The sequence below is a fragment of the Ranitomeya imitator genome, chromosome 6 (assembly GCF_032444005.1).
Source record: "Ranitomeya imitator isolate aRanImi1 chromosome 6, aRanImi1.pri, whole genome shotgun sequence".
NCBI lineage: Eukaryota > Metazoa > Chordata > Amphibia > Anura > Dendrobatidae > Ranitomeya > Ranitomeya imitator.
Genome location: NC_091287.1, coordinates 138,099,149 through 138,125,321, shown reverse-complemented (window position 1 = coordinate 138,125,321; position 26,173 = coordinate 138,099,149). Strand labels below are relative to the sequence as shown.

Genomic DNA, 26,173 nt, shown 5'->3' with positions numbered 1-26,173 from the left:
CGCCTGACCCGAAAGGAGAGTCTGATCGGTCGATCCAGGGAGAAGACCGACATGTCCCACTGAGACAGAATGGCTTGCTGAAGGGGTCGCGAATGGAAGTGGGCGAAGGGAATCGCTTCCAATGTAGCTACCATCCTCCCCAGAACCTTCATGGCCGAACGGAGGGAGGGAGGTCGAGGACCCTGGAGCAAGCGTATGTCCCGACAAAGAGTGGATCTCTTGTCTTTGGGAAGGAAGACTCTGCTGAGTGTCGAAAAGAATGCCCAGAAAGATGAAGCGCTGAGAAGGAATAAGGCAGGACTTCTCCCGGTTCACCAGCCACCCGAAACGGGCTAAGGTGTCGAGAACAATGGACAGGCTTTCGTGGGCCTGAGCAAAGGACGGAGCCTTGATGAGGATGTCGTTGAGATATGGAAAGAGGACCAAGCCTCTGACTCTCAAGATGGCCATCAGCGCCGCCATGATCTTCGTGAACACTCTCGGCGCGGTTGCGAGACCGAACGGCAGGGCGACGAACTGAAAATGATCTCGTTGCACTGCGAAGCGCAGGAAACGGTGATGTCCGGGAAACATCGGGACATGGAGGTAGGCGTCCTGGATATCTATTGAGCATAGAAACTCCTGAGCCTCCATGGAAGCAATTACTGAACGAAGGGATTCCATCCTGAAGTGTCTCAGGCGAACTCTCCTGTTCAGCAATTTGAGGTCCAAAATGGGGCGAACTTTGCCGTCTTTTTTGGTACCACAAAAAGATTCGAGTAGAAACCCGTGAAGCGTTCTTTTTCTGGGACGGGAACGATTACCCCGGATTTGAGCAGAGAAGCGATGGCTGAGAAGAAGCCCGGAACTAGAGCGGGGTCTCTTGGAGGACGGGATTGGAAGAAACGATCCCGAGGTCGGGAAGCGAACTCTATTTTGTATTCCGAGGATACAACTTCCCTGACCCATGCATCCTCTACTGCGGAAATCCAGACGTCCCTGAAAAGGAGAAGACGGCCGCCCAATCTGGGAGTTGGGCTGGAGTCTTGCCGAGAGTCATGCCGAGGTGGATCTTCCAGTCCTGGGCCTGGACGATCTACCCTGGGAGAAACGAGGACGCCAGGACGGAGTGGGCCTAAAGGACACCGCCTTCTTCTCTTGACGTGCCTGTGGCCTCTGTTGCTGCTGGGAAAAGGAGTTTGACGCAGCAAAGCGACGAAAAGGCCGAAAAGAACGAAACTGTCGTCTAGGAGGAGGGCGACGAGGCTTAGCCTGGGGGAGAATAGAACTTGTACCCCCGGTGGCGTCCTTAATGATTTGGTCCAGCTGGGAACCAAAGAGACGAGAGCCCTGGAAGGGAAGACTAGTGAGGGACTTTTTGGAGGACAAGTCCGCCTGCCAGGCCTTGAGCCAAACGGTCCGGCGGATGGCAACGGCATTGCTGGAAGCTTGAGCCGCACAAGACGCGACATCCAGGGAGGCGGAAACCAGGTATTCACCAGCGTGGGAAATCTGGTTGGCAAGTTCCGCTAATTGCGCGAGAGGCGCCCCGTCCAGGATACCTCGCCGAAGATCCTTGGCCCATTTTGAAATGGATTTTGAAGCCCAAGTGGACGCAAAAGCTGGACATAGAGCCGCTGAAGCCGCTTCAAAAGCAGATTTCGCGAAGGATTCTATAACTCTATCGTTAGAATCCTTCAGAGATGCTCCGCCGGACAGAGGAAGCACCGTGTTGGTGGACAGCCTGGACACAGGTGGATCCACCGAGGGAGAGACCGTCCAATTGGCGGTAAGTTCTGGAGAAAAAGGATATAGCACACCCAGGCGTTTTCCCCTCTGAAAACGCCTAGTGGGGTTCTCTCTCTCTCTGGACAAGATTTCCTCGAATTCAGGATGAGGAGCGAAAAATTTAGAAGGTGGTTTGGCCCGTCTAAACGAAACCGCCTGATCTGCGGGTTCCGTAGAGGGATCCTTGATGCCACAGGTTTGGTTTATTGCCCCAATGAGGTTCTGTACTGTCTCACTCATGGTGGCGATTTGGTTAGGATCCAGCTCCGAAATATCCTCCGAAGGCGCATCAGATAATGCCTCGCCTGACTCAGGGGAGGAGGATCGGTGGGACACCAATCGCGGGGGAGGGCCAAGCGGCGAGATGGAGCGCGAAGAGGACTCAGACCGACGTTCCTGTCTGGACCTTTTGTGGCTTAGCAAGGAGGGCTCGGGCGGCGGTTCCTGCGACCCGCTGGCCACTGCAGGGGTCTGCAGGGGTAACCGATCCAGCGCGGACACTAGGGTTTGAGATACCCGTGTTAAATCGGCCACCGATTGTGACAGAGAGGCGGCCCAGCCTGGGATGGGGGGGATCACTCTCGGGCGGAACAGCCGGGGGATCCTGGGCGGTGGGAACAATCGGGTTGCTGCAGGACTGACACAGCGGGGAGGACTGACCTGAGGGAAGTTTGCTGTTACAGGACGAACATGCAAAGTACGTGACTAAGGCAGAAGATGAAGAAGTCGGAGGACGAGAGCGGCCCCCTTTAGAGTTAGACATCTTGAAGAGGTCCCTGAAGAAAATGCCAGCAGGTTAGGGGACAGTGGGGCAGAGGAGGGTGTCAGTCTGCAGTGCAGAGCTACTCACGGCAGACGAAAAACCCCGGATACCAGGAGCTGCAGGCCTGGAGGAAGATGCTGTGGATCCCCAGTGCAGATGGCGTGCTGTGTTCCCAGAAAGAGCGCTCTGCGAAGTTCCCCCGGCGCAGGTGCGTGGCACGATGAAGAAAACTCGTGCCCCGAGCGTCCAGCAGCGGCGTGGAGGAAGGGGCGGAGCCAGCAGAGATGGCGCCGTTGGGTGGGGATTGCCGGGCAGAGTTTGTCGGGCGGGAGCGGAAGTGGGCGGAGCGCGTCACCGGAAGTAGGCCCCGGGGAAAGCCGGGGCCTAAATTAGAAGCCGGTGACCGCAGAAAAGGTGGTTATCGGCGGTGCGGCGCAAAAAAAAAAAACAGTGCGGGCGCCGCTCGGCTGATAGGCGCGGCAGCCGCCGCAGGAAAGGGGGAGCGCCGATGCCGGCGCCGGAAGTAGGCCCCGGGAAGAGCCGGGGCCTGTATTAGAAGCCGGCGGCCGCTGGAGAGGACCGTGGCCGCGCGTCACCTCCCAAGGTACGGCCGCAGGGGAAAACGGTGCGGCTGCCTGAAGGGGGCCGCGCCGCAAAGATTAAAAGGATGCGGCCGCAGGTGAAGCAGTGCGACTGCCTGTAAAAACGCAGCCGCGGTGGGAGACAGCGCAGTCGGCCATCAAGACCACCGCAAAGATAGGGAAGCAACGGGGCCTAAGTGTCGCCCAGTGCTGCGGTGGGTCTGCAGAAAAAGGTGCGGCCGCAGAAATAGCGGTGCGGCTGCCAGTAAGGCGCCGCGCTGCTCAGAAGGAAAGCTGCGCAGGAAACGTAGGGGATCCACAGAGCCCCCTAGGAGGAGTAGCGACTGATAGGGAGCACAAATACTCACCTAACTTCCCACACCATCGGTACTAACCTTAAAAAAAGTGGAAGGTATTAGACGTCCGTGTAGGTGGTGACGGACGTCCTAGTCTCCTCCGACCGACAGGCTCTGGTGGGCGAGTGGGTGGGGGACGGAGCCAGGACCGGACTTCTGAGCACGCTTGTGTGCTAGGCTCTTGGTCCTGGAGAGGGATCTATGAGGATACGGGGTGGCAGTACACGCCGTACTCATAGTCCATAATGTGGGACTACAGGTGTGACTGCTCACCCTGTATCCCATCCGGAGAACCTGAAAGAAAAAACGACGCACATTGAGGTAGATAAGGGTCTAATGAAAGACCCGTGTCCACCTCCTACTGACACTAAGCTAAACTGAAGAGTTTAATGCCAGTCGGTGGGGTGTACACTGCAGAGGAGGAGCTAACTTTTTTATTTGCATAGTGTCAGTCTCCTAGTGGCAGCAGCATACACCCATGGTTCCTGTCCCCCCCAATGAGAGGCGATAAAGAAACCCCACTGACTCATTGCTCTTTCTAGCCCTACCCTTATAAAAAACCCAAAAAAATTTAGTGTATAAAAATTTTTAAACAGAAAGGGGAACGCAATTTTAAATTTTAGCGGTTCTTTGTACGTGTAAAAAAATAAATAAAACTGAAAATCAAAACAATTTCCAATTTTCCTTTACTTTTCACCAGATTAAAATGGAACATTAAAATTACAAAACAATTAAGCCCTATGGGTAGCAAAAAAAGAGGCAAACTTTCTTTGAATATTTGAACAAGAAAAAAATTGTATAGTGATATTAAAAGGGCATGTACGATAAACCACCAAAATGTGTATGGTCAGGAAAGAGGGACAATAACTCTGTCATAAACGGAATAAACAAGGAGCAAGTTGTAAACAAAACAAGATGTCTGAAATTAGTGAAGAAATGACGTTAGCAGGCTTAAACTTATATGGAGGTAACCAGGTACTTAAAAAAAATTCTTGTGTGTCCAAACCTTTGAAAAGGTCATTAGCCACAGTATTCTACCTGCATTTAGCTATTTACCTGGTTAATCAATTCTGCAATTATCTGTTCCTTTTTGAGCAATTCTTCATTTTGGTCTATAAGCAAAGCCTCCTGCTTGTTAAAATCCTCGGTTAACTTGCCAAGCTGTTCAGTTGCATGAATCAATTCATCGCATATAAGCTCCCTCTGTTAGGAAGAAAGCCATGAATTTATCATTGCACACATAGCTCTAATACAAAGCTCCTCAGCTTAGTGTGCATGCAAAAAGCATCACAAGCAAGGGGATCGTTTTACAATGGAAGATCTATAAAGACAGATGACTTGCCTCAATGCTATCAGCAGACTTCTTCCTTTCCAGATTTTCCTTCAGCTCCTCAATTTCTTTTTCTTGCTTCTCTAAAACGGCTTTGCTTTCTTCTTTAGCAAATAATGCAGAACCATATTTGCTCTAAACAACAAATTTCTTTGTTATTTACTCAGATCAATACGAGTAGAGGTCAACCATCTAACAAAAAAGACGATAATTTTTCTTGGACTGAATTTCCCCCTTTTCCAACAATGAAGCAAAAGTTACAACCATCAGCAGGACAGATCCTGCTAAACCCAACCAAAAACAATGTGGTTAGAACAAAAAAATGGGGCACATACATTTAGGTCTTCCAGCTCTTGTGTTAAGACATCTATTGACTCCTGCTTGTGCATGATTGTTGTTCTCAGTCCTTGAATTTGGTTCATAAGATCCGTCATTATTTCCTTGCAGCAAAAGGGAAAACATTTTATTATAGATTCAGTTACATGAGGCATCATATCACAGTGTATAGAAAATATCCATGACATTAGTGTGAATAGAATTGAAGTGGCCTAGTAGAGATGATACTATTGACCCACGTGTGACAAACCCATTACTTACTATACATGCACTGACATTGCAAATGAATTCTAACATTAGCAGGAAACAGGCTCATGTATTTAACCCCTTAACTACCCAGGAATTTTTAGTTTGTTTTTTCATCCCCTTCTTCCAAGTATCATAACTTTTGTTATTTCTCCATTTACATAGCAGTATCAAGACTTGTTATTTGCGGGACGAGTTAGAGTTTTCACTGATACCAGTAATTTGACCATATAATTTATTGAAATGTGTTCTTCAAGTGCATTGAACTTGCCATTCATTGTGCAAATTGTGTAAAGTTCAAAGGCACACACATTAATAAATGTCACAAAGGTCCTTCGTGGCGCGCAGTGCATCCCTGGGAACGGAAGCCTCTGCATGCATCACGGAGAGCCGGGAGAACTCCAGGGGCCGTCGGAAGGTAAGTTTATGCATATTTTTTATTTTTATTCTTTTTTTACACGAATATGGATCCCAGTGCCTGAAGGACTCCTCCAGACCCTGGGAACCATCCAGGACCGCTCCCTGCATCATATGCGGCGACTTCAGAGCTCCGCACATGCCGTACCCGGCGTATAAGACGACCCCCGACTTTTGAGAAGAATTTCAGATGTTAAAAAGTTGTCTTATACGCCAGAAAATACGGTATATAATTCCACATGTGTTAATTCATAGTTTTGATGCCTTCAGTGTGAATGTACAATTTCCATAGTCATGAAAATACAAAAAAAAATAAAAAAAACTCTTTAAATGAGAAAGGGTGTCCAAACTTTGGTCTGTAGTGTGTGTGTGTGTGTGTGTGTGTGTGTGTGTGTGTGTATATATATATATATATATATACACATATACACACACACACACCTCTCTCTCTCTCTCTATATGTAGATCTATATATATCTCTCTCTCTACATATGTACATATGTATATATATATATATATATATATATATATATATATATATATATATATATATATATCTATATCTATATACACACACACATACATACACACACCATCCAATCAAGGATGTCCATAAATGAAAATTAAGTTATTAAGTGGTGTGTAATAATGAGAAATGACACAGGGAGAAAGTATTGAACACACATTTGGGTGGCATTAAAACTGCTGAAATTGATGGAAAAAGTGCTAAAATGGAATGGGAACAGCATATGGAAGATGATTAGACACATTTCTGACTCCCAGGTCGCTGCTAGGAACAATGTTGTCAGGGTATTACGCCACTTTTATGGACTGAATCAAACATCCAAAACCGAAGATAAGATAGACAAAAAAAAAAAAAAGAAGAAAAAACTCCCTTAGGCTAAGGCCTCTTTCACACTTCAGTCTTTTGGCGTCAGTCACTACCGACATAGTGACGGATTGACGGATCCGTCACAATTGTTGCGAAAACGGTTCTAACGGATCCGTTTTTTTTGACGGATCCGTTACTTGGGGGTTGTCTGGGAAAAGTATCTACTTTTTGGAGCATGCGCAATTGAAAAAACGGATTGGGGCGACGGATCCGCCGAAAAAACGGTTGCGGCGGATCCGTTGCCCATAGGCACCCAGTCTATGGAATGGCGGACGCGACAGATCCGTCGCGATCCGCCATTTCGGCGTTGACAAAAAACGTTCCAATGTCCGTCTATTTTCAGAAAACGTCTGCCAAATGTCGACGGATCCGTCGCATGGCGGATGGAACGGACGACCATCCGTCACAATCCGTCACTAATGCAAGTCTATGGGAAAATAACGGATCCGTCAAAAAAAATGACCGATCCGTTATTTGAGGAAAATGGCGGTTTTAGACTGACGCCAAATAACTGAAGTGTGAAAGAGGCCTAAGCATTCACTCCATTTGTTAGGTTTATCTGCTGTGGACGCAATCGTTGGCCTCCAGTTTCCAGACTTCCCTGGAGGTCTGCCTGGTGGTTACTCATGTGTGGAAGTAGTGAGTGATGTGGGAATATGGGACGACAGGCTTCCCACTTGTTTTGCAGCCAGGGAGACATGGGACACTGTCTCTCAGTTGCCAGACAATGAAGCGTGTTGCCTTGTCTATTTTAAGGTAATGGTGGGAATGTGCACCTTGCCGTTAAGGTAAGCAGTGAGTTGCGCCCTGGACATGACAGGGGAATGCATCACTTCACTTATCTTTTGCATTGGGCTGGCCAGGGCCGCCATCAGAGTTTTAGCAGCAGTACAGAGTGGGGCCCTGTCTCTTATGCTTCTGCTCACCGGGCCCCATAGTGCACTAAAGTGCTGTGCACTGCGATACACAGCTTGGCGCTGGGAGCTTTCTCGGAGCTCTATGGCCATCATGGCAGCGCCCACTCCCTCCGCCACCTCTGGACTTCTGGTCAGGTGACGGCACGTACGCGATGCGTGCCGACATATAGGAGGACGAGAGCTGCGCCTGCAGGGGATCGTCAGGGTGGTAAGTATGAAAAACATTTTTGTTTTTCTTTATAAAATTAATGGGTGAGGGGTAATAATGAAGTAATGAGGGACTACAAATGATGGATTGAGGGTGAGGGACAGGTGACATCAATTGAATTGAAGGTGGGGGTGAGAAGAGCAAATGATGACCTGACCTGGGGGAGAGCAAATAATGATGAATTTTGAGGGTGGGAGTAGTAAGTGATTTATTGAATGTGGGGTAGAGCAGTTGATAATATAGGGTGGGAGAGACAGAGGACATGATAATGAATTGGGGTGGAAAGGAAAATGTAAATATAATGAATCGGGGTAGCGGGAGGTACAGAATGGGGACATTGAGGATGCAGTGACTGGTAATGAATTGGGTAAAAAGAGTACACGTGCTAATTAAGTTATATATTAGGTGGGGAACGTGGCTATGTATAGTTAATAGGGGCACAGTTGTGGTTTATAATTTATATTTGGAATGGTGGGTTGCATAATAGCCAATTATGTATTAATTGTGGGTACACGTCTGTATTCAGCTGTGTAGTGTAGAAGAAAGGAAATAAGTGGGGAATATGCTCTGAAGCGGTGCTCTAGATAACTTATTTTATGCAGAGAAGAATCCTGGCTGGAAGAAGTGATGGTGGTCTGTGCTGGATGAAGAACAAAAGTGAATATGAAGGACTTCAGCTAGAGACGTCACTGGTGACTCAGTGTGTTACCTGTCACTTGTTGTTCGGTGAGAACTGTTTATCATAGAATGATAGAGTTGGAAGGGACCTCCTGGGTCATCTGGTCCAACCCCCTACTCAAAGCAGGATTCACTAAATCATCCCAGACAGATGTCTGTCCAGCCTTTGTTTGAAAACTTCCATGGAAGGAAAACTCACCACCTCTCGTGGCAGCCTGTTCCACTCATTGATCACCGTGACAAAAATTTTTTTCTAATATCTAATCTGTGTCTCCTCCCATTCAGTCTCATCTCTTTACTTCTAGTCTTTCCTTGTGCAAATAAAGATGATCCTTCTACATGTCACAGCCCTTGAGATATTTGTAGACAGCTATTAAGTCTCCTCTCAGTCTTCTTTTTTGCAAGCTAAACGTTCCCAAATCAAATAACCGTTCCTCATAGGACATGGTTTGCAGACCGGTTACCATTCTGGTCGCTCTTCTCTGAACTTGCTCCAGTTTGTTGATGTCTTTTTCAAAATGTGGTGCCCAAAACTGGACACAGTATTCCAGGTGAGGTCTGACCAAAGAGGAGTAGAGGGCAATATTGACTTTGCATGATCTAGACTGTATGCTTCTGTTAATACAACCCAGAATTGCATTTGCCTTTTTTGTTGCTGCATCACACTGTTGACTCATGTTTAGTTTATGATCTATTAGTATACCAAAGTATTTTTCACATGTGCTGTTGCTTAGACCTATGCCTCCCATTCTGTAAATGCTTTTTTCATTTTTATTGCCCAGATGTAGTACTTTGCATTTTTCCTTGTTAAAAACCATTCTTTTAGTTGCTGCCCACTGCTCCAGTTTATTTACGATATATCTTTTTGAATCATCTCTCTCTGTTAATATCGGATTGGTGAGGACCTGGTGCAGAAGTGGAGTTTTTCCAAGAGTGGGAGGTGGGACTATGGAAGGTTTGAAGGGTGGAAGCGGAGCAGGGGTGGAGCCTGGGCAGAGTCTCAAGGGAAAATGTTGCCAGTATGGGGCCCTGAAATTCCTAGTGGCACTCCTGGGGCTGGTTATTTAAAGCCTGTTCCTTTGAAGTACAGTGCAGATTTATTACGTTCCCTTGCATAGTGGAGGGGTGAATTGTTGATGATGAAGTTCAGGTTGCTTCTTAGCAGTTGCTTACGGTCTTTTCTGGTTCTTTTTCCTTAGATTTTGGGTTCCCTTTTGCTTTTCGTTTTGGTTTAAAGCTGCTAGCTTAGGACTTAGGCCGGGGTCACACTTACATGTGCAATGAGAGAAACGCGCGCGAGTCTCTTGCATCAATACCAGTACTGTCGTGTGCGACTGCATGTATTTCTATGCAGTTGAATGCTACAGACCAGAGTGTCGGGTATTGATGCACATGGAGTACTGTGTCCAGTTTTGGGCACCGGTGCTCAGGAAGGATATAATGGAACTAGAGAGAGTACAAAGGAGGGCAACAAAATTAATAAAGGGGATGGGAGAACTACAATACCCAGATAGATTAGCGAAATTAGGATTATTTAGTCTAGAAAAAAGACGACTGAGGGGCGATCTAATAACCATGTATAAGTATATAAGGGGACAATACAAATATCTCGCTGAGGATCTGTTTATGCCAACGAAGGTGACGGGCACAAGGGGGCATTCTTTGCGTCTGGAGGAGAGAAGGTTTTTCCACCAACATAGAAGAGGATTCTTTACTGTTAGGGCAGTGAGAATCTGGAATTGCTTGCCTGAGGAGGTGGTGATGGTGAACTCAGTCGAGGGGTTCAAGAGAGGCCTGGATGTCTTCCTGGAGAAGAACAATATTGTATCATACAATTATTAGGTTCTGTAGAAGGACGTAGATCTGGGGATTTATTATGATGGAATATAGGCTGAACTGGATGGACAAATGTCTTTTTTCGGCCTTACTAACTATGATGCGAGTTTCTCGCAAATGTGACCCCGGCCTTACTCTGGTAACCTCTCTCTAACATCGTCCGCACCAACAGACGCCAGCTGCCCTGCGATAGCAGTCTGGGAAGGGCTCTGTAAAGCCCCCTTCCATATGGGGAGTGAGTGAAGAATATCCCAGCCCTTAAGGACTTGCCTAGCAGTAGTGGCTTGAATTGAGTTTGTGACTGCGCATTTGCTGGTCCGGTGAGAGTCGTACCAAGTAGATTTAACTTGTGCGCATAACACCATCTTTAATGAAGCATACAGACACATCTACATATATATATAATTGTCTAAGGGTCACTTCCGTCTGTCTGTCCGTCCTTCTGTCACGGTTATTCATTCGCTGATTGGTCTCGGCAGCTGCCTGTCATGGCTGCCGCGACCAATCAGCGACGGGCACAGTCCGATTAGTCCCTCCCCTACTCCCGCTCCATAATCCCTTCCACTTACCGCTCACACAGGGTTAATGGCAGCGGTAACGGACCTCGGTGTAACGCACTCCGTTACCGCTGCTATTAACCCTGTGTGTCCCCAACTATTTACTATTGATGCTGCCTATGCAGCATCAATAGTAATAATATGTCATGTTAAAAATAAAAAAAAACCTGCTATACTCACCATCTGCCGCCTTTCGCGCTCCTCGCGTCGCTCTCGGGACTGCTCCTTTGCAAGCGGCAGCTTCCGGTCCCAGGGCTGGTGTGCGACAAGGTCATACCAGCCATGGGACCGGAAGCTGCCGCTTGCAAAGGAGCGGTCCCGGGAGCGACGCGAGGAGCGGGAAAGGCGGCGGATGGTGAGTATAGCAGGACTTCAACGGGCCTTCGGAAGGTGAGTATATGTTTATTTTTTTTAAGTCTCTATACTACGTGGCTCTGTGCTGTATACTCAGTCGCTGTGCAATATACACCGTCGCTGGGAAATATACTACGTGCCTGGGCAATATACCACGTGCCTGGGTAATATACTACGTGACTGGGCAATATACTACGTGACTGGGCAATATATTACGTGGCTGGACAATGTACTCCGTCGATACTATGTGGCTGGGCAATATACTACGTGACTGGCCAATATACCGTACTACGTGGCTCTGCTATATACTATGTGGCTGGGCAATATACTATGTGGCTGGGCAATATACTACGTGACTGGGCAATATACTACGTAGCTGGGCAATATACTACGTGGCTGGGCAATATACTACGTGGCTGGGCAATATACCGTACTACGTGGCTCTGCTATATACTATGTGGCTGGGCAATATACTACGTGACTGGGCAATATACTAAGTCGCTGGGCAATATACTACGTGGACATGCATATTCTAGAATACCCGATGCGTTAGAAATCGGGCCACCATCTAGTATAATAAAAATTCTCATCTATCCAACAGGATGACGGCAACTGCCGAGACTTGCATCCCACCATAAAAACCACTCCCGAGTAATCCCTGTGGAATGAAATCATCCTAAGTGACAAACTGAGGGGCTACGAGCCCCCTGTGGTATCATGGTATTAACTCTTCTAAGAGTGCTCCTCAAACTGATTGGGCGCAGATATGGGACCCTATTTTCAGAGATGTTGTCCTCCACTCATTTATCAAAAAGCTGTAAGGGTCTTCAGTAGAGATGGGTAGTCGAGCTGGACTATTCAGATTGTCACTTCTGTAGCTGTGGTGTCATTAGTCCTACAGTTAATTTTTATAACGCCATCAGAGGCAGTGGGTGGGATGGCTAGAGGAAGAAGGCGGTCAACTTTTCCCCAGAACAAACACAAGTGGAAATTTCCCCTTGTCAAGGTTTAGCTGCTCCTTTATTTGCTGGTGTATACCTATTCCGATGCACACCGTGCCACCTAAAAATGGTTTATGTTTCTTTTTTGTCCTCCATATCCAGAGTCTCATGCGGCCCTCACATAATTTATAGGCGGCCATCAGAGGCAGTGGGGCATCCAACAGTTCCTCAGAGCACCCACATATGGTGCATGCCCACGAAAAGGGTTAGGTGTTCCACACCCCTTCTTAAATCAAAAAGGGAAAACTGTTTAAGTTTCTTTTTTGGTCTCCTCCTCCACTATATCTGCAAAGTCATCATGTGGCCCTCACACAATTTTTAGAGGGTCATCAAAAGCAGTGGGAAAGAGAAGGCAGCCAACTGTTGTGCCCATTTCAGCAAGTCAGCTACCGCTTGTCTGGTGGTGCTGCAGCAGTGTTTGCAAACGGCAGCTCACCAACTGATTTGCAATTTGCCCATATGCTTTAACTCAACATTGAATATGGAATTGGCAAGGCTTTGTTTGCAACAGTGGGCAGTAGTTGAATAATAGCTCCAACATGCCCATTGGTATTCTGCTCGGCCTCCGCACATAATTGATGAGCGGTCATAGATGTATGACATCTGTGAGGAATCAACGAAGATAGTGAGCAGCGATATCACCGTAAATATCCAGCTTCTGTGTCTACTCAAACGCAACTTGCTCACAATTAAATCATAGAATTATAGAGTTGGAAGGGACCCTCCTGGGTCCTTTGGTCCAAACCCTTGCTCAAAGCAGGATTTATTAAATCTCCCCAGACAGATGTCTGTCCAACCTGTTTGAAGACTTTCATGGAAGGAGAACTCAACACCTCTCAAAGCAGCCTGTTGCACTCATTGATCATCCTGTCAAAGTTTTTTTCTAATATCTAATTTGTGTCTCCTCCCATTCAGTTTCACAAATGATGATCCCTCTACAATGCGACAGCCGTTGAGATATTTGTAGACAGCTATTAAGTCTCCTTTCAGTCTTCTTTTTTGCAAGCTAAACATTCCCAAATCAAGTAACCGTTCCTCATAAGACATGGTTTGCAGACCGGTCACCATTCTGGTCACTCTTCTCTGAACTTGCTCCAGTTTGTTGATGTATTTTTTAAAATGTGGTGCCCAAAACCGGACTCAGTATTCCAGATGAGGTCTGACCAAAGAGGAGTAGAGGGCAATAATGGAAGCATTGCGTGTGGACCAGGCGCAGATGGAGGAAGAGAGTACACAGGTTTCTACATGTTTGCCAAACCCATTTTTAGTACACAGGCGTGGATGTATCCAGCACTGCAACTGTCCTTGCACATTTACAAGTACCATCAGCAACCACGTCCACTTCCTTGTCTCAGTGCAGCGTTCAGTTGTCCCTACCCCAGGTCTTGAAACTCAAAGACAATACTCAGCCACCCACAGGCCCAAACATTAAACGGACACATTTACAGACTGCTTGACATGGAAATCTTACAGTTTATGCTTGTGGACACTTTGGGTTCCTGCAACTTCATGATTGCATATAGTGATAGAATTATTGTAAATTATCTGCCTCTCAGGCTTTTTGCAAATTTTTTTTTTTTTTTTTAAATCTATGACCAGCAACAATACTGAAATGTTAGGAGGAGGAGAGTGAGGGGGAGAGTCCTCCTACTTTTGGGGACAGGGAAGACTTGACTGTTGGGACTCTGGTAGATATGGCTTACTTTATGTACCGCTGCCTTTTCTGTGTCCCACATGTTATATACAGTTTGGACAACACTCATTACTGGTTATTCACCCTTCTTGCTTTGAGAACTCAATCCTGTTCCACTTTTCAGGGGTGGAGGGGGGGTCGCGGAACAACACTCTTTAAAGGGAATCTGTCACTTATATAAAGTGATAAAAGAGGATTTCTCAGCAGCAACACAGCTGATATAAGACATACTTCTAGGGCTGTTACCAGCATTCTATAACCTGTATGCCCATATTAATAGTTTAGATAGATCAAGTGTGGCGACAGGTTCCCTTTAAGGTAGAACCGTGCAAACAGGTGTTCAGTTGCATGGCACATAATGCTTTCAGTCTGTTTCTCACCACTACCCTGTCTTCCACACAGTCCAGTCTCACTAGCAAAGAGTCTGGACCACCTAATCATCAACCTGATCATTGTTCCTCCCACAATAGCAAATGCCAGCAGACAAGTGATCCCACACTCTGAAGAGCGAATGTTGACATTTTCATTTATTAATTCCGGCCTCTCGCCCTGGTCATTTCAAGAGGGACAAGGGGAAAACGTGTTTAGTGATAGCCAAATATTTGTGCAGACATTGTCAGAAGACGACTGTGTGCTATATCAATTAGAGCCTCAGGCGGTTGGTAATGAGACACAATTGACAACAAGTGATGCTGTTAAGTAGTGATGAGCGAGCACAAAATTGTGGGGGTGCTCATCACTCGTATCGAGCATGTCATACTGCTCCAGTGCTCATCTTGAGTAACAAGTATAATGGAAGTCAATGGCAAATTCAAGCATTTTTCAGAAGGACTTTCCCAGGATGCCTGACGAGCATAAAAATGACTGAACTTGATGGAAAAAGTGCTCAAATATAATGGGAACAGCATTATAGGAAGATGCCTGGACACACATATGACTCCCAGTTTGCTTCTGGGAACAATGTTATTAGAGTTTTACGCCACTTTTACTGAAAAAAAAAAAAAAAAAAAAAGAAAGAAAAAGAAAACGAAACCCCAAGCAAATACGGATTTTACAGGAAAAAATGTTAGGAAACATTCTTTCCTGTATAATGACTTGCATATAAGGCAAAATCAAAAGGAATGAAAAAAAAAAAAGCCTCCTCCACCCCTTTAGGATATGTTCACATGCCCATGTGTTCCTGTTCACATATAGGGTTATTGCACTTTCGCATTGCTTTAAATGATGAAAAACCCATTTCCCAGTAAATATAATTTAAAATTTTTTTCTTTACCCTATATGGGTATGTGGTATGGGACACATATGAAGAAGGGACTGTGATACACCACCAAGCCCATGCAGACAATGTAAGAACTGGCAATATTTTGACTTTTTAAATGCAAAATTTGCTGCAATAATTAGCGAACGCCATGTCGCGTTTGGAGAGCCCCTGGTGTGCCTAAACAGTGGAAACCCCCCACAAGTGACACCATTTTGGAAACTAGACCCCTCAATGAACTTATCTAGATGTGTGGTGAGCACCTTGAATCCCCAGGTGCTTCACAGCACGTTGAGCCGGGAAAATACACACACACAAAAAAAAAAACAAAAAAAAAAAAACAACATTTTTCCCACAAGAAATGTTTTTAGATACCCCTTTGAGAATTTATCTACAGCTGCGTGTTTTTCAGAAACAAGCAGCAGTGGATGTTGCTGAGCAATAGCAGATTGCTAATCTGCTACAGTATTTTAGGGTCCATACGTTGTAGTGCATAGTATGTTGTATTCACCAGTACGTTATGCCCAGCTTGTGCTTCTGGTGACAAGCATACGTAAATTAGGAGGGCTTTCATCACTACGGAAACATGTGGATGTCATCATACCTATATCGAACAAGAGGGAGCTAAAGACTCATAATGACACAGGGCCAACCACAAAAATAATAAAAAGTACCAAATTTTATTACGTTGTTCACATACACGTTACATACAAAAACAATAACACACAGTGGCCCAATCTAAATACCAAAATACACAGTACGAGTGTCTGTAAGGGGATAAAAGAGCAAACAATAGTATGCACGATGGCTGCAAGAAATCGCCACTAGAGAATGGGTCAGAGGTGAGATGGAAAAAATGCTAGCAAAAAGGCCCTGTACCCATAACAATAAAACGTATGGCCAGTGTATACCCAAATAAATATAAAGGTCTAATTTAGAGCCTAGATCTTAGTCACCGCATATGGCCACACATGGGTAAGTGGAGCAATATACGTCCTATCCTAAAAAAAGTGCTTGTGCCAAAGTGCAATGTGCATAGAACAGCAGTGGTTAGAGACGGAACTTACCCATGGCAAAAGACGATGGCGCATACACCGTGCATACAAGGTGCCCCAGTAAACATGTGGATGCTAGATGTGGCTAGGCAGACTGGGGCTCAGAAGCGAGGGGGCATTTGGTATTGGCAGTGCAGAATTCACTATATTTCTTTTTTTTTTTTTTTCTTGGGGGGAGGGGGTTGCCAAATCACTTTTCCAGAGCCTATAATATTTTTTTATTTATATACCCCCAACATATTCCGCAGCACTTTACATTATAGAGGGGACTTGTTCAGACGATAAGCAATACAGCATAACAATAAGCACAGATCAAAACAGATACCAAGAGGAATGAGGGCCCTGCCAGCAAGCTTACAAACTATGAGGAAAAAGGGGAGACACGAGAGGTGGATGGTAAGTTTTTTGAATGGGGCACACAGGGATAGTTAGGTTAATGCGTTGAGATGGTAGGCCAGTCTGAACAAATGTGTTTTTAGGGCACGCTTAAAACTGTGGGGAATAATCTGGGTATTGCATTTCAAAGAATTGACGCAGCACGTGAAAAGTTTTAGAGACAGGAGCGGGGAGGTTCTGATTATTGAGGATGCTAACCTCAGGTCATTAGCAGAACGGAGAGCACGGGTAGGGTGGTAGACTGAGACCAGAGAGGAGATGTAGGGTGGTGCTGAGCCATGGAGTGCTTTGTGGATGAGGGTAATAAGTTTGTGCTGGATTCTGGAGTGGATGGGTAACCAGTGTAATGACTGGCACAAGGTAGAGGCATCGGAAAAACGGTTGGTGAGGAATATGATCCTGGCAGCAGCATTCAGCACAGATTGGAGAGGGGAGAGTTTGGTAAGAGGGAGGCCGATTAGTAGAGCGTTACAATAATCCAGACGAGAATGAATAAGTGAAACAGTAAGAGTTTTTGCAGAGTCGAAAGTAAGAAAAGGTCGAATTCTAAAAATGTTTTTGAGGTGCAGATAACAAGAGCCAGCCAGTGATCGGATGTGGGGGGGTGAATGAAAGCTCGGAATCAAGTATGACCCCAAGGCAGTGGGCATGTTGCTTGGGAGTAATGGTGGAATCACACACGGAGATGGCAATGTCAGGCAAAGGTAGGTTAGTAGAGCGAGAGAACACAAGGAGTTCAGTTTTTGACAGGTTCAGTTTCAGACAGAGGGAGGACATGATGTTAGAGACAGCGGCAAGACAATCACTGGTGTTTTCTAAAAAGGCAGGCGAGATATCAGGAGAAGAAGTGTATAATTGGGTGTCATCAGCATAGAGAGTACTGGAAACCAAATCTACTGATTGTTTGTCCAATAGGGGCAGTATACAAAGAAGAGGAGGGGGCCTAGGACTGATCCTTGAGGAACCCCAACAGTAAGGGGAAGGTGAGAGGAGGAGGAACCAGCAAAAGATACAGTGAAAGAGCGGTCGGAGAGATAGGAGAACCAGGAGAGAACGGTGTCCTTAAGGCCGATTGAGCGGAGCATAGTGAGGAGGAGCCGATGATCCAAAGTGTCAAATGCTGCCTAGAGATCCAAGAGAATTAGCATGGAGTAGTGACCATTAGATTTAGCTGTTAGTAGATCATTAGAGACTTTAGTGAGGGCAGTTTCAGTGGAGTGTAAAGAGCAGAAACCAGAATGAAGAGGGTCGAGAAGAGAGTTATCAGAGCAGATAAGACGGGAGTGGACCATGCGTTCGAGGAGTTTAAAGATGAAGGGAATTAATAATACGCAATTTATATGTATTACATTTTATGTTCGACATTCTTGGATGCAAAATGTTTGTAACACTACTATTTTGTTGTTAATAAACGAATTTAAAAAAAAAAAAGATGAAGGGAAGATTAGACACAAGTCTATAGTTAGCGGCACAGTTTTGGTTGAGAGATTTTTTTAAGTAATGGATGTATGATGGCATGCTTAAATGAGGAGGAAAAGATACCTGAAGAGAGAGAGAGGTTGAATATTTTTGTTAGGTGAGAGGTGACAGCAGGGGAAAGAGACTGGAGGTGTGACGGAATAGGGTCACTGGTGCAAGCCTATGTAGCACCAGCAACGTGGAAGCCCCCTATAGTTCCGTTAACAGATGACAGACCTGAGTGGGGGACTTGCTTTTTCTGTGGATTGAGTTGAAGCTTTTTTGGGGAACATTTTATAGAACGTTTGGGTTCACATTTATCCGGCGCTCTATGCTGAGCACTTACTTTGGTGTTTCCATATAAATCTCTGTGTGACGCGACAGATGAAACCCCCGAAGGATCCATTCACTATATTGAGGCAGCAGAGTTACTCTGGACTCTGTTCAGCGGTGTCCTTTTCAGAAGTGCACAAAACTGTGGTCGACTGCGCTTTTATGCTAAAATAAAAAGACAAACACCGCCAGATCACAGGTCCTATGGTGTCCACAGTGCTTCCATCTGCATCATTATAGGGAATAGTCTGCCGGGGATTCAGTCTGAATCACGTATTTCAGAGAATTACGTAAAAACCGTGGTGTAAGTATTCAGCACAGAGGATAAGTGTGAGCCTAGTCTTACTATGATCTTTGGGAGGCAGAATGAACAAACCAACAGCAGGTGATTAATTGTTCTTATTTATATATTAGTGATTACACAACTATTCTTCAGGTCAGTATGACTGCAGCAATATCACATTTATATTTTTGTATGTTTTGGCGCTTTTACACAATAAACACTTTTGTAGAAAAAAATAAATATTTTTGCATTGCTTTACCTGAGAGCTATAACTTATTATTTTTCTGCCAACGGAGTTGTATGGTGGCATGTTTTATGCGAGACAAGATGACGTTTACAGCGGTACCATTGTTATTTACATTCGTCTTTTTGATCGACGATATGATAAAGCATAGTTTTATGCCTTGTTTTTCAGGATTTTTTTTTTTTTTCATACGGTGTTCACTGAAGGGGTTAATTAGTGTACCAGTTTTATAGGTCGGGTCGTTCCGGACACAGCAATACCAAATGTGTATTTTTTGTTTAGTTTTTTTTTTCATAAATAAATGTATTTATTGGATTATTATTTTTTCATTTTTTGTTCCCTTATTTTGGGAGTTTAAAAAAAAATATTTTAAAATTGTAATAATTGTTTTACATCATCCTTACACTGACAGATCGCTGATCTGATACTCTGCAATGTTTCTGCACTGAAGGGCATCATAGCAGTATCTGACAGGCAGGGAGGAGACATGTCAGCTCTTGCTCTTAGCAGATGCTCACAGGCCACCTTGCCTGAACGACCCCGCGGCCATCTTGTGGCCCGAGGTTACCATGGAAATCATCAGCACAATGAGATTGCATTGTGTTGTGCCAATGGAAGCAGACAGGGAGCTCACTCCTCTACGATACTCCTTGGTGTTGCTGTCACTATTGACAGTGGCATCAGAGGGGTTAAACATTCGTGATTGGCGATAGCACAGATTGTGGGCGTTGCTGCAGGATGTCAGCTCTCACACAGAGCAGACACCCGCACACGATTTTTATTGATAACATTATGAAGTAAAAAATAATCGATCATAAGTAAATCGCTTTTATTGCATTTTCTGGGACTTGTTACAATTATGGCATTTCATTTTTTTCTTTTCAGTGTTTAATATACAGTTCCATGAATTGTATATATCGACAAATTGGACTTTCTGGAAGACAAAGTTACCAAACATGTTTATTTTTAATGGGGGGAAAAGGGGTGGTGAGGATTCAAATACTTACTTTTAAAATTTATATTTAAATTCTTACTTTAGTTTTTTTAGTTCTCTTAAGCGACTTGAACCTGTGTTCGTTCAATTACTTATACTATAATAATAACTACGGTCTTCTTATGTAGCTCAGTCTATAGCAGAGCTTTATTGGAGGACATAGATGGCAGTGATGGTACATTCAGAATGACCCCAGCCACTATAGTAACCCATTGGTTCCCTGCAATTGTGTTGCGGGGAGCTAATGCAAGCAATGTCACTGATGTTAGGTGAAATGCTGCTGTCATAGGTTCAACTACACTGACTGGTTTACTTTGCCAGGCAGTATTAACGAGCAATGATAAATACGGTTTGTCCTTTTGCTCCGTGATGTAACCTTGTTAGGTTGTAACAAGGTTGTAACATAGCCGGTATTTGCCTGGTATGAAGCACACTCAGCCCTTCGTACTGCTTCACACATTCCTTATCTACTCAAGACGAAAATGTACATTACAGGTTGATAAGGAGTTAAAAAGGACCTGCCATCTCCTGAGGTCACATTGTGACTGATGCCAAAAATCCACACTTTGGGTGTTTGTTGATTTTTTTTTCCCCATCAGTGTGCAGTGTAAACTGAGTGCCAGTGAAATGCATGCTACCCCTTGCAGTTTGCTCTTCAGAGGTACACGTGATGATCTCAGACCAAATCTGTCATGTAGCCCTAATCTATGCATTTATGGCAACCAAGAGGACTTTAGCGCTATAGCGCCACTTGCCAGAGCTGGTATGTCACTGTCCACAAGGAGAAACCTTACCCCTTAGACCTCAGTCCAGAGCCTCTCATCTAGCCAAATCAGTTCTCATGCTTCGCACTGACGAGGGCCAACAGCCCAAAACACCGTGTCTGTGAACTGAGATACGGATTTGGCTTCTATCTTAAGTCATATTGCATGACTCATTAAAGGGTTGAGTGTGACTTGTAGGATCGCTACTTCCAACAGGTGGCGCTATAGAGTTCAAGTACTCTTTTTCTCTGAAGAGGCAATTTGCATATTAAATTTCCCAGAGGAGCATTGCACGGCGAATAAGCCTCCTTACCTTGTGCAATTGTTTGGAAGCCCTGGACAGGTAAGCATCTATGCCTGTGTACTTGTGTTTTTTTGTCTAGAATAGTGGAGGTTTTTCCTCCTATAGTGTTTTTTTTTTTGCGAGATTAGGACAGGCAATATGTAAGGACCCTTGATGTGGGTTGCCAGCTTAAGTATTGTGGCCATAATATCAACCAATACCTTGCATACGTTGTTATGTTTTTGTGCACTTTATATTTTTTCAGGGTGCAGCTGGGCCCTAGATGGCTCTGTAAACTGTGGCCTCTGTTCACACAGGATGCATTATAGACAGCATTGGTTAGCCTGCTATATGGCTTCATTAATAGGCTTTGAGCCATATGTTCTGCATTTCTGTGTGAACATGCCACATACAGATTACACAGTGTGCTTACACAGGGCAGAGAAGCAGAGCGCCGAGGGACAGACAGCGGAAGGTAAGTATGTAGTGTTTGTTTTTTTTTTTACTTTTACGCGGGTAACCAGGGTAAACATCGGGTTACTAAGCGCGGCCCTGCGCTTAGTAACCCGATGTTTACCCTGGTTACCAGCATAGTTGGTCGCTGGAGAGCTGTCTGTGTGACAGCTCTCCAGCGACCAAACAGCGACGCTGCAGCGATCCGGATCGTTGTCGGTATCGCTGCAGCGTCGCTTAGTGTGACGGTACCTTAATGGTCAGTTTACACAGACCGACCGGAGGCAAAATACAGTTCGGTAGTCAATTGACACAAGCAGACTAAAGTAAACAATGCATGTTCAGCGACCCATATTAGATTGCTCAGAGCACATAGGCTGCCATTATTCTCGGCAGTGCGAGTCCTGTTTACACATGACAATGAACAGATGAGAACGACAATATTTTGTGTTGCTTTAAAGATCATTTCATCTGATGAACAAGTGTTTTTCACGTTTATTAGGTGATTAGTAGCCTGTTTACGCGGCAAGGCAATAGTGAAAAGTTGCAGAATATCTGGCAGCGTAAATGCTCTTTAAACGTTTTCATAGGGAAACTATATTTTTGGTGGCGTTTTGGCATAACATACCTTATCTGAGGAACATTTTTTCTCCAGTTCATGGATGGTTTCTTTGGAAGAGATTAAGCTAAGTTCTAATGTCTGGAGATTGACAACCTGAAATGAGTAATATTGTATTTAATCTATTGTAATTGAATAGTATACATTAAGGCTAAGTGCAATTCTGCATCCCTGCCGCGGGTCTATCGCATGCACAATTGGCATGCGTATTCCTGCTAAACACTAGCGTTTTGCAATTGTAATTAGCTTGCAGAATGCTAGCGTTTTCCAAGCGATCTGTAGCATCGCTTGGAAACTGATTGACAGGTTGGTCACACTTATCAAACATAGTATCAAACATAGTGCTTGACAAGTGTGACCAACTTTTTACTATTGATGCTGCCTATGCAGCATCAATAGTAAAAAGATATGTTAAAAATAATAAAAAAAAATAAAATTGTGATATTCTCACCTTCCGGCGTCCCCTGCAGCCTTCCCGCTCCTCTCGTTTCCAGTAATGCCTTGCGGCAATGACCCCAGATGACGTAGCGGTCTCGCGAGACCGCTACGTCATCACAGGTCTGTTTCACAAGGCATTACTGGGAACGGGAGCATCACGAGGAGTGGGAAGCTGCGGGGGACGCTGGAAAGTGAGAATATCACAATTTTTTTTTTTTTTTTAACAATTATATGGTTCCCAGGGCCTCGAGGAGAGTCTCCTCTCCTCCACCCTGGGTACCAACCGCACATGATCCGCTTACTTCCTGCATGGTGGGCATAGCCACATGCGGAAAGTAAGCGGATCAATACATTCCTATGTGTGCGGAATCCCCGTGATTCCGCACAAAGAATGAACATGATGTGTTTTTTTCCGGAATGCGATTCCGCCGTGCAAAAAAAAATTATGGGATGCTTATGTAAGCTCTTTTAGCGTTTTTTTCCGGCGGAAAACAGCCGAAAAAAACACTAAAAATCCTGAACATGTGCACATAGCCTAAAAGGTTTTTCAAAAGATATGTACGATATGTTCAGAGTTGTCTGATTCACACATTACCTGCAGTTCACACTTTGTCAGAAGCTCAGAACATTGTTTCTTCAGATTCACATTCTCCTCCAGAACCTTCACCAGCTCCCTGCAAATAGTCATCTAATGTTATAATTCTGCAGCTCGAGATACATTAGATTTGACTACATTATTTCTACTGTGTCACATACTTTGACTTGTTCTCCTTATCCTCCTCTAGCTGACATTTCAGGGTTTGTCTGTGCTCCTTTTCAGTTTCTAAAAGCTGCAGTAGATTCTGTTAATTAAAAAAATATTTTTTTCCCCCGAGTTTCATGCCATGTAAAAAGTGCTTACAGTGAACCACATTTTGCGCCAATTCAATTCATAATCTATTATATTGGCCATACTACTTTATTTTTATGTCAGCAGTGTTTTATAGCGGATAGTCAACACCCAAATTATCAACTTTAACATACACAAAACCCAAGAAAAAAAAACCCAATCAGCATATATCATATAGTAAATAAATAGTAAATAACATGGGGTACTTCGTTAAAAGTATTTTGATTAAAAAAAAGCATAAAAGTAATCTCACCGTGACAAGGTGTACCCAATCGGGATGGTGTTGTCCTGTCTCTAGAATACCTTACCTTTTGTCAGCCAACCACAATGTAGAGAAGGGCAGAGCAGGACAAAGCCTGACTGTTCAGACACCTTCCCATGGGATTATAAAGGATTTGTAACAGTGTACTCATTGCACGCCAACATTATTCGGTAATCTACAATCACAAGGTGACTGCAGAATTTTGACTAAAGCCCGGAAAGCCCCTTTAAAAAGACAACAGAAACCTATGCTTTCTGCTCTTCAAACAAATGCTGAACAATATTCTCAGGAAAGGGTAAGCATTTTCTGAAGGGGAAACATCTTTGGCTGGTTTGGTCTTCATCGCAGGCAGGTTAGTTGGGTAAGGTTTTCTGGAGCTTCAAGTGGTCACTCTATTGGGGGACTGCAGCTAAAGGAACCATATACCAATAAATCAGCCTTTAGAATTTTTGCAGAAAGCCTGTTGCCTTACAGCATTGTGAGAGGCACTGGAGAAGAACTTCAGCTCCTAGAACATGCACAGCAGAGTTCTTCATATATTCTATGAGTTGATTGCAATACGTACCAGGATAACGTAAGTTGATATAAAAAAAAAAAAATGCAAGCTCCGGATATAAAACAAATGATCTTACGCCAAGTTCAGCTTTCAGTGTTTCATTCTCTCGCTTCCAATCAGAGAGCTCCTGCTTCAGTTGGTCAATCTCAAATTTCATCACTTCCTCTAAGTTGTCATATGCATCTTGGAGGGATCGCTTCTCCTCCAATAAAGTCTCATGTTCCAACCTAGTGTTTTTGGAAAAAATTATCTTCATTAATATCAAATGCACGAGACTATTTCTATGAATTTTTGCTGCTCAATTTCAACAAATTCAGTAAATGTCTGCAGACTAAATGGCTGCGCGGTGATGTGCTGTATGCTATGCCCACAGTTGGGCAAACCATATTGCGCATGCGCAAGAGCCGAATGCACTGCGCAACTGCAAAAAAAAGAGCGCAATCTGTGTGATTCACAGATCGAGTTACGTCAGACACGCCGAGGAGCAGGGGGAGAAACAGTGATTTAACAACGCCCATTTGACCAGACCAGTGTGATTGACAGGCGAAGACGGCGACTTTACTAAGGTATTTTGGCAGCAAAGGTGGGGAAACAGGGGACAATAAAAGCACTATTGTAAAGCACAGCTCAGGCCCTATTTAACGCTATTTTTAGCTCATATTGAAAAAACGGGGTGACAGGTTCCCTTTAATCTTTGGAGTAAGCGTCACCTTGTGATGGCTATGTTCAAAAATTGTTTTTTTACTGGTTTCTTTCCTGCAGCCAAAACATGATCTCTTGGTAGACTTTTTTCAGGATCATAAAGTTCAACTTCTCTTAAAGGGAACCTGTCACCTGAATTTGGCGGGACTGGTTTTGGGTCATATGGGCGGAGTTTTCAGGTGTTTGATTCACCCTTTCGTTACCCGCTGGCTGCATGCTGGCCGCAATATTGGATTGAAGTTCATTCTCTGTCCTCCGTAGTACACGCCTGCGCAAAGTAATCTTACCTTGCGCAGGCGTGTACTATGGAAGACAGAGAATGAGCTTCAATCCAATATTTCGGCCAGCTTGCAGCCAGCAGGTAAGGAAAGGGTGAATCAAACACCCGAAAACCCCGCCCATATGACCCAAAACCAGTCCCGCCAAATTCAGGTGACAGGTTCCCTTTAAGACACTATACAAGCATGAACAATGCAAGGTATTAGGCCACCAATGCAACACATATGTGAAACCATAAAACATTTTTGGAAAAAAAAGGGCAAATTGATCAAATTATTTAGTGCAAAAAGATATTGACTATTCTGAACAAAAAAGTTCATAAAAAAATATATAATTACAAAATGCAACAGCAGCGTGGGGAGTTGAATTGGTCGGGAATAGTTTACCTAAGACAATGGCAGAGCATTTTGTAGGTCGGGCACTGTTTACTTCACACATTGGTCAGGGCCATTGAGTTTGTCAGGTATTGTTCAATTTCACACATTGGTCAGGCCATGTTTAGTTTTACACTTATCACTCATTTAATTAAACTACTAATCTTAAAAGCCATGTTCATGTGAGGGAGGAGACAAGACATTTTGATTTAAACTTGAGGAAAGTCACAAAAATAAATGGGTTTCACAGCTTTTTTTCACTAAAAAAGCTGCAGAAACTGATGACAATGTTTTTTGCTGCATTTTTACTGCTTTTTCACACTCATTGCTCTGTATGTGTGAAAAAACGCTGCAAAAAGTGACATGCTGCAGTTTGCAAAAACGCAGCAGTTTTGCAATTCAGTCAGGAAAAAAAAAAAAACATCTGTGCATGAGATTTATGAAATCTCATAGCTTTTGCTGGTACTGTAAAAAGCACGGAACTTGTCAGCAGTTTTCTATAATGCTGTAGATAAGCCCCGGTCCGTCCTGAAAGATAAAGAAAAATAAGTTTTATTATACTCACCCACCTTCTTGCGATGCCGCCCTCCTGTTGCTTCAT

General features: G+C 44.4%; 1 protein-coding gene across 2 annotated transcripts in view; it reads right to left on the bottom strand.

Moving 5' to 3' along the window:
* KIF15 (kinesin family member 15) overlaps nt 1-26,173 on the bottom strand; it is a 174,129-nt gene that overhangs the window by 23,941 nt on the left and 124,015 nt on the right. For both annotated transcript variants that reach the window (XM_069730135.1, XM_069730136.1), the window contains 7 exons: nt 24,294-24,444; nt 23,267-23,352; nt 23,106-23,184; nt 22,082-22,168; nt 5,133-5,237; nt 4,810-4,932; nt 4,524-4,670 (listed from right to left, as the gene is read on the bottom strand). In XM_069730135.1, the coding sequence (XP_069586236.1) occupies nt 4,524-4,670; nt 4,810-4,932; nt 5,133-5,237; nt 22,082-22,168; nt 23,106-23,184; nt 23,267-23,352; nt 24,294-24,444 (778 nt within the window). The remainder of the gene's footprint in view (nt 1-4,523; nt 4,671-4,809; nt 4,933-5,132; nt 5,238-22,081; nt 22,169-23,105; nt 23,185-23,266; nt 23,353-24,293; nt 24,445-26,173) is intronic.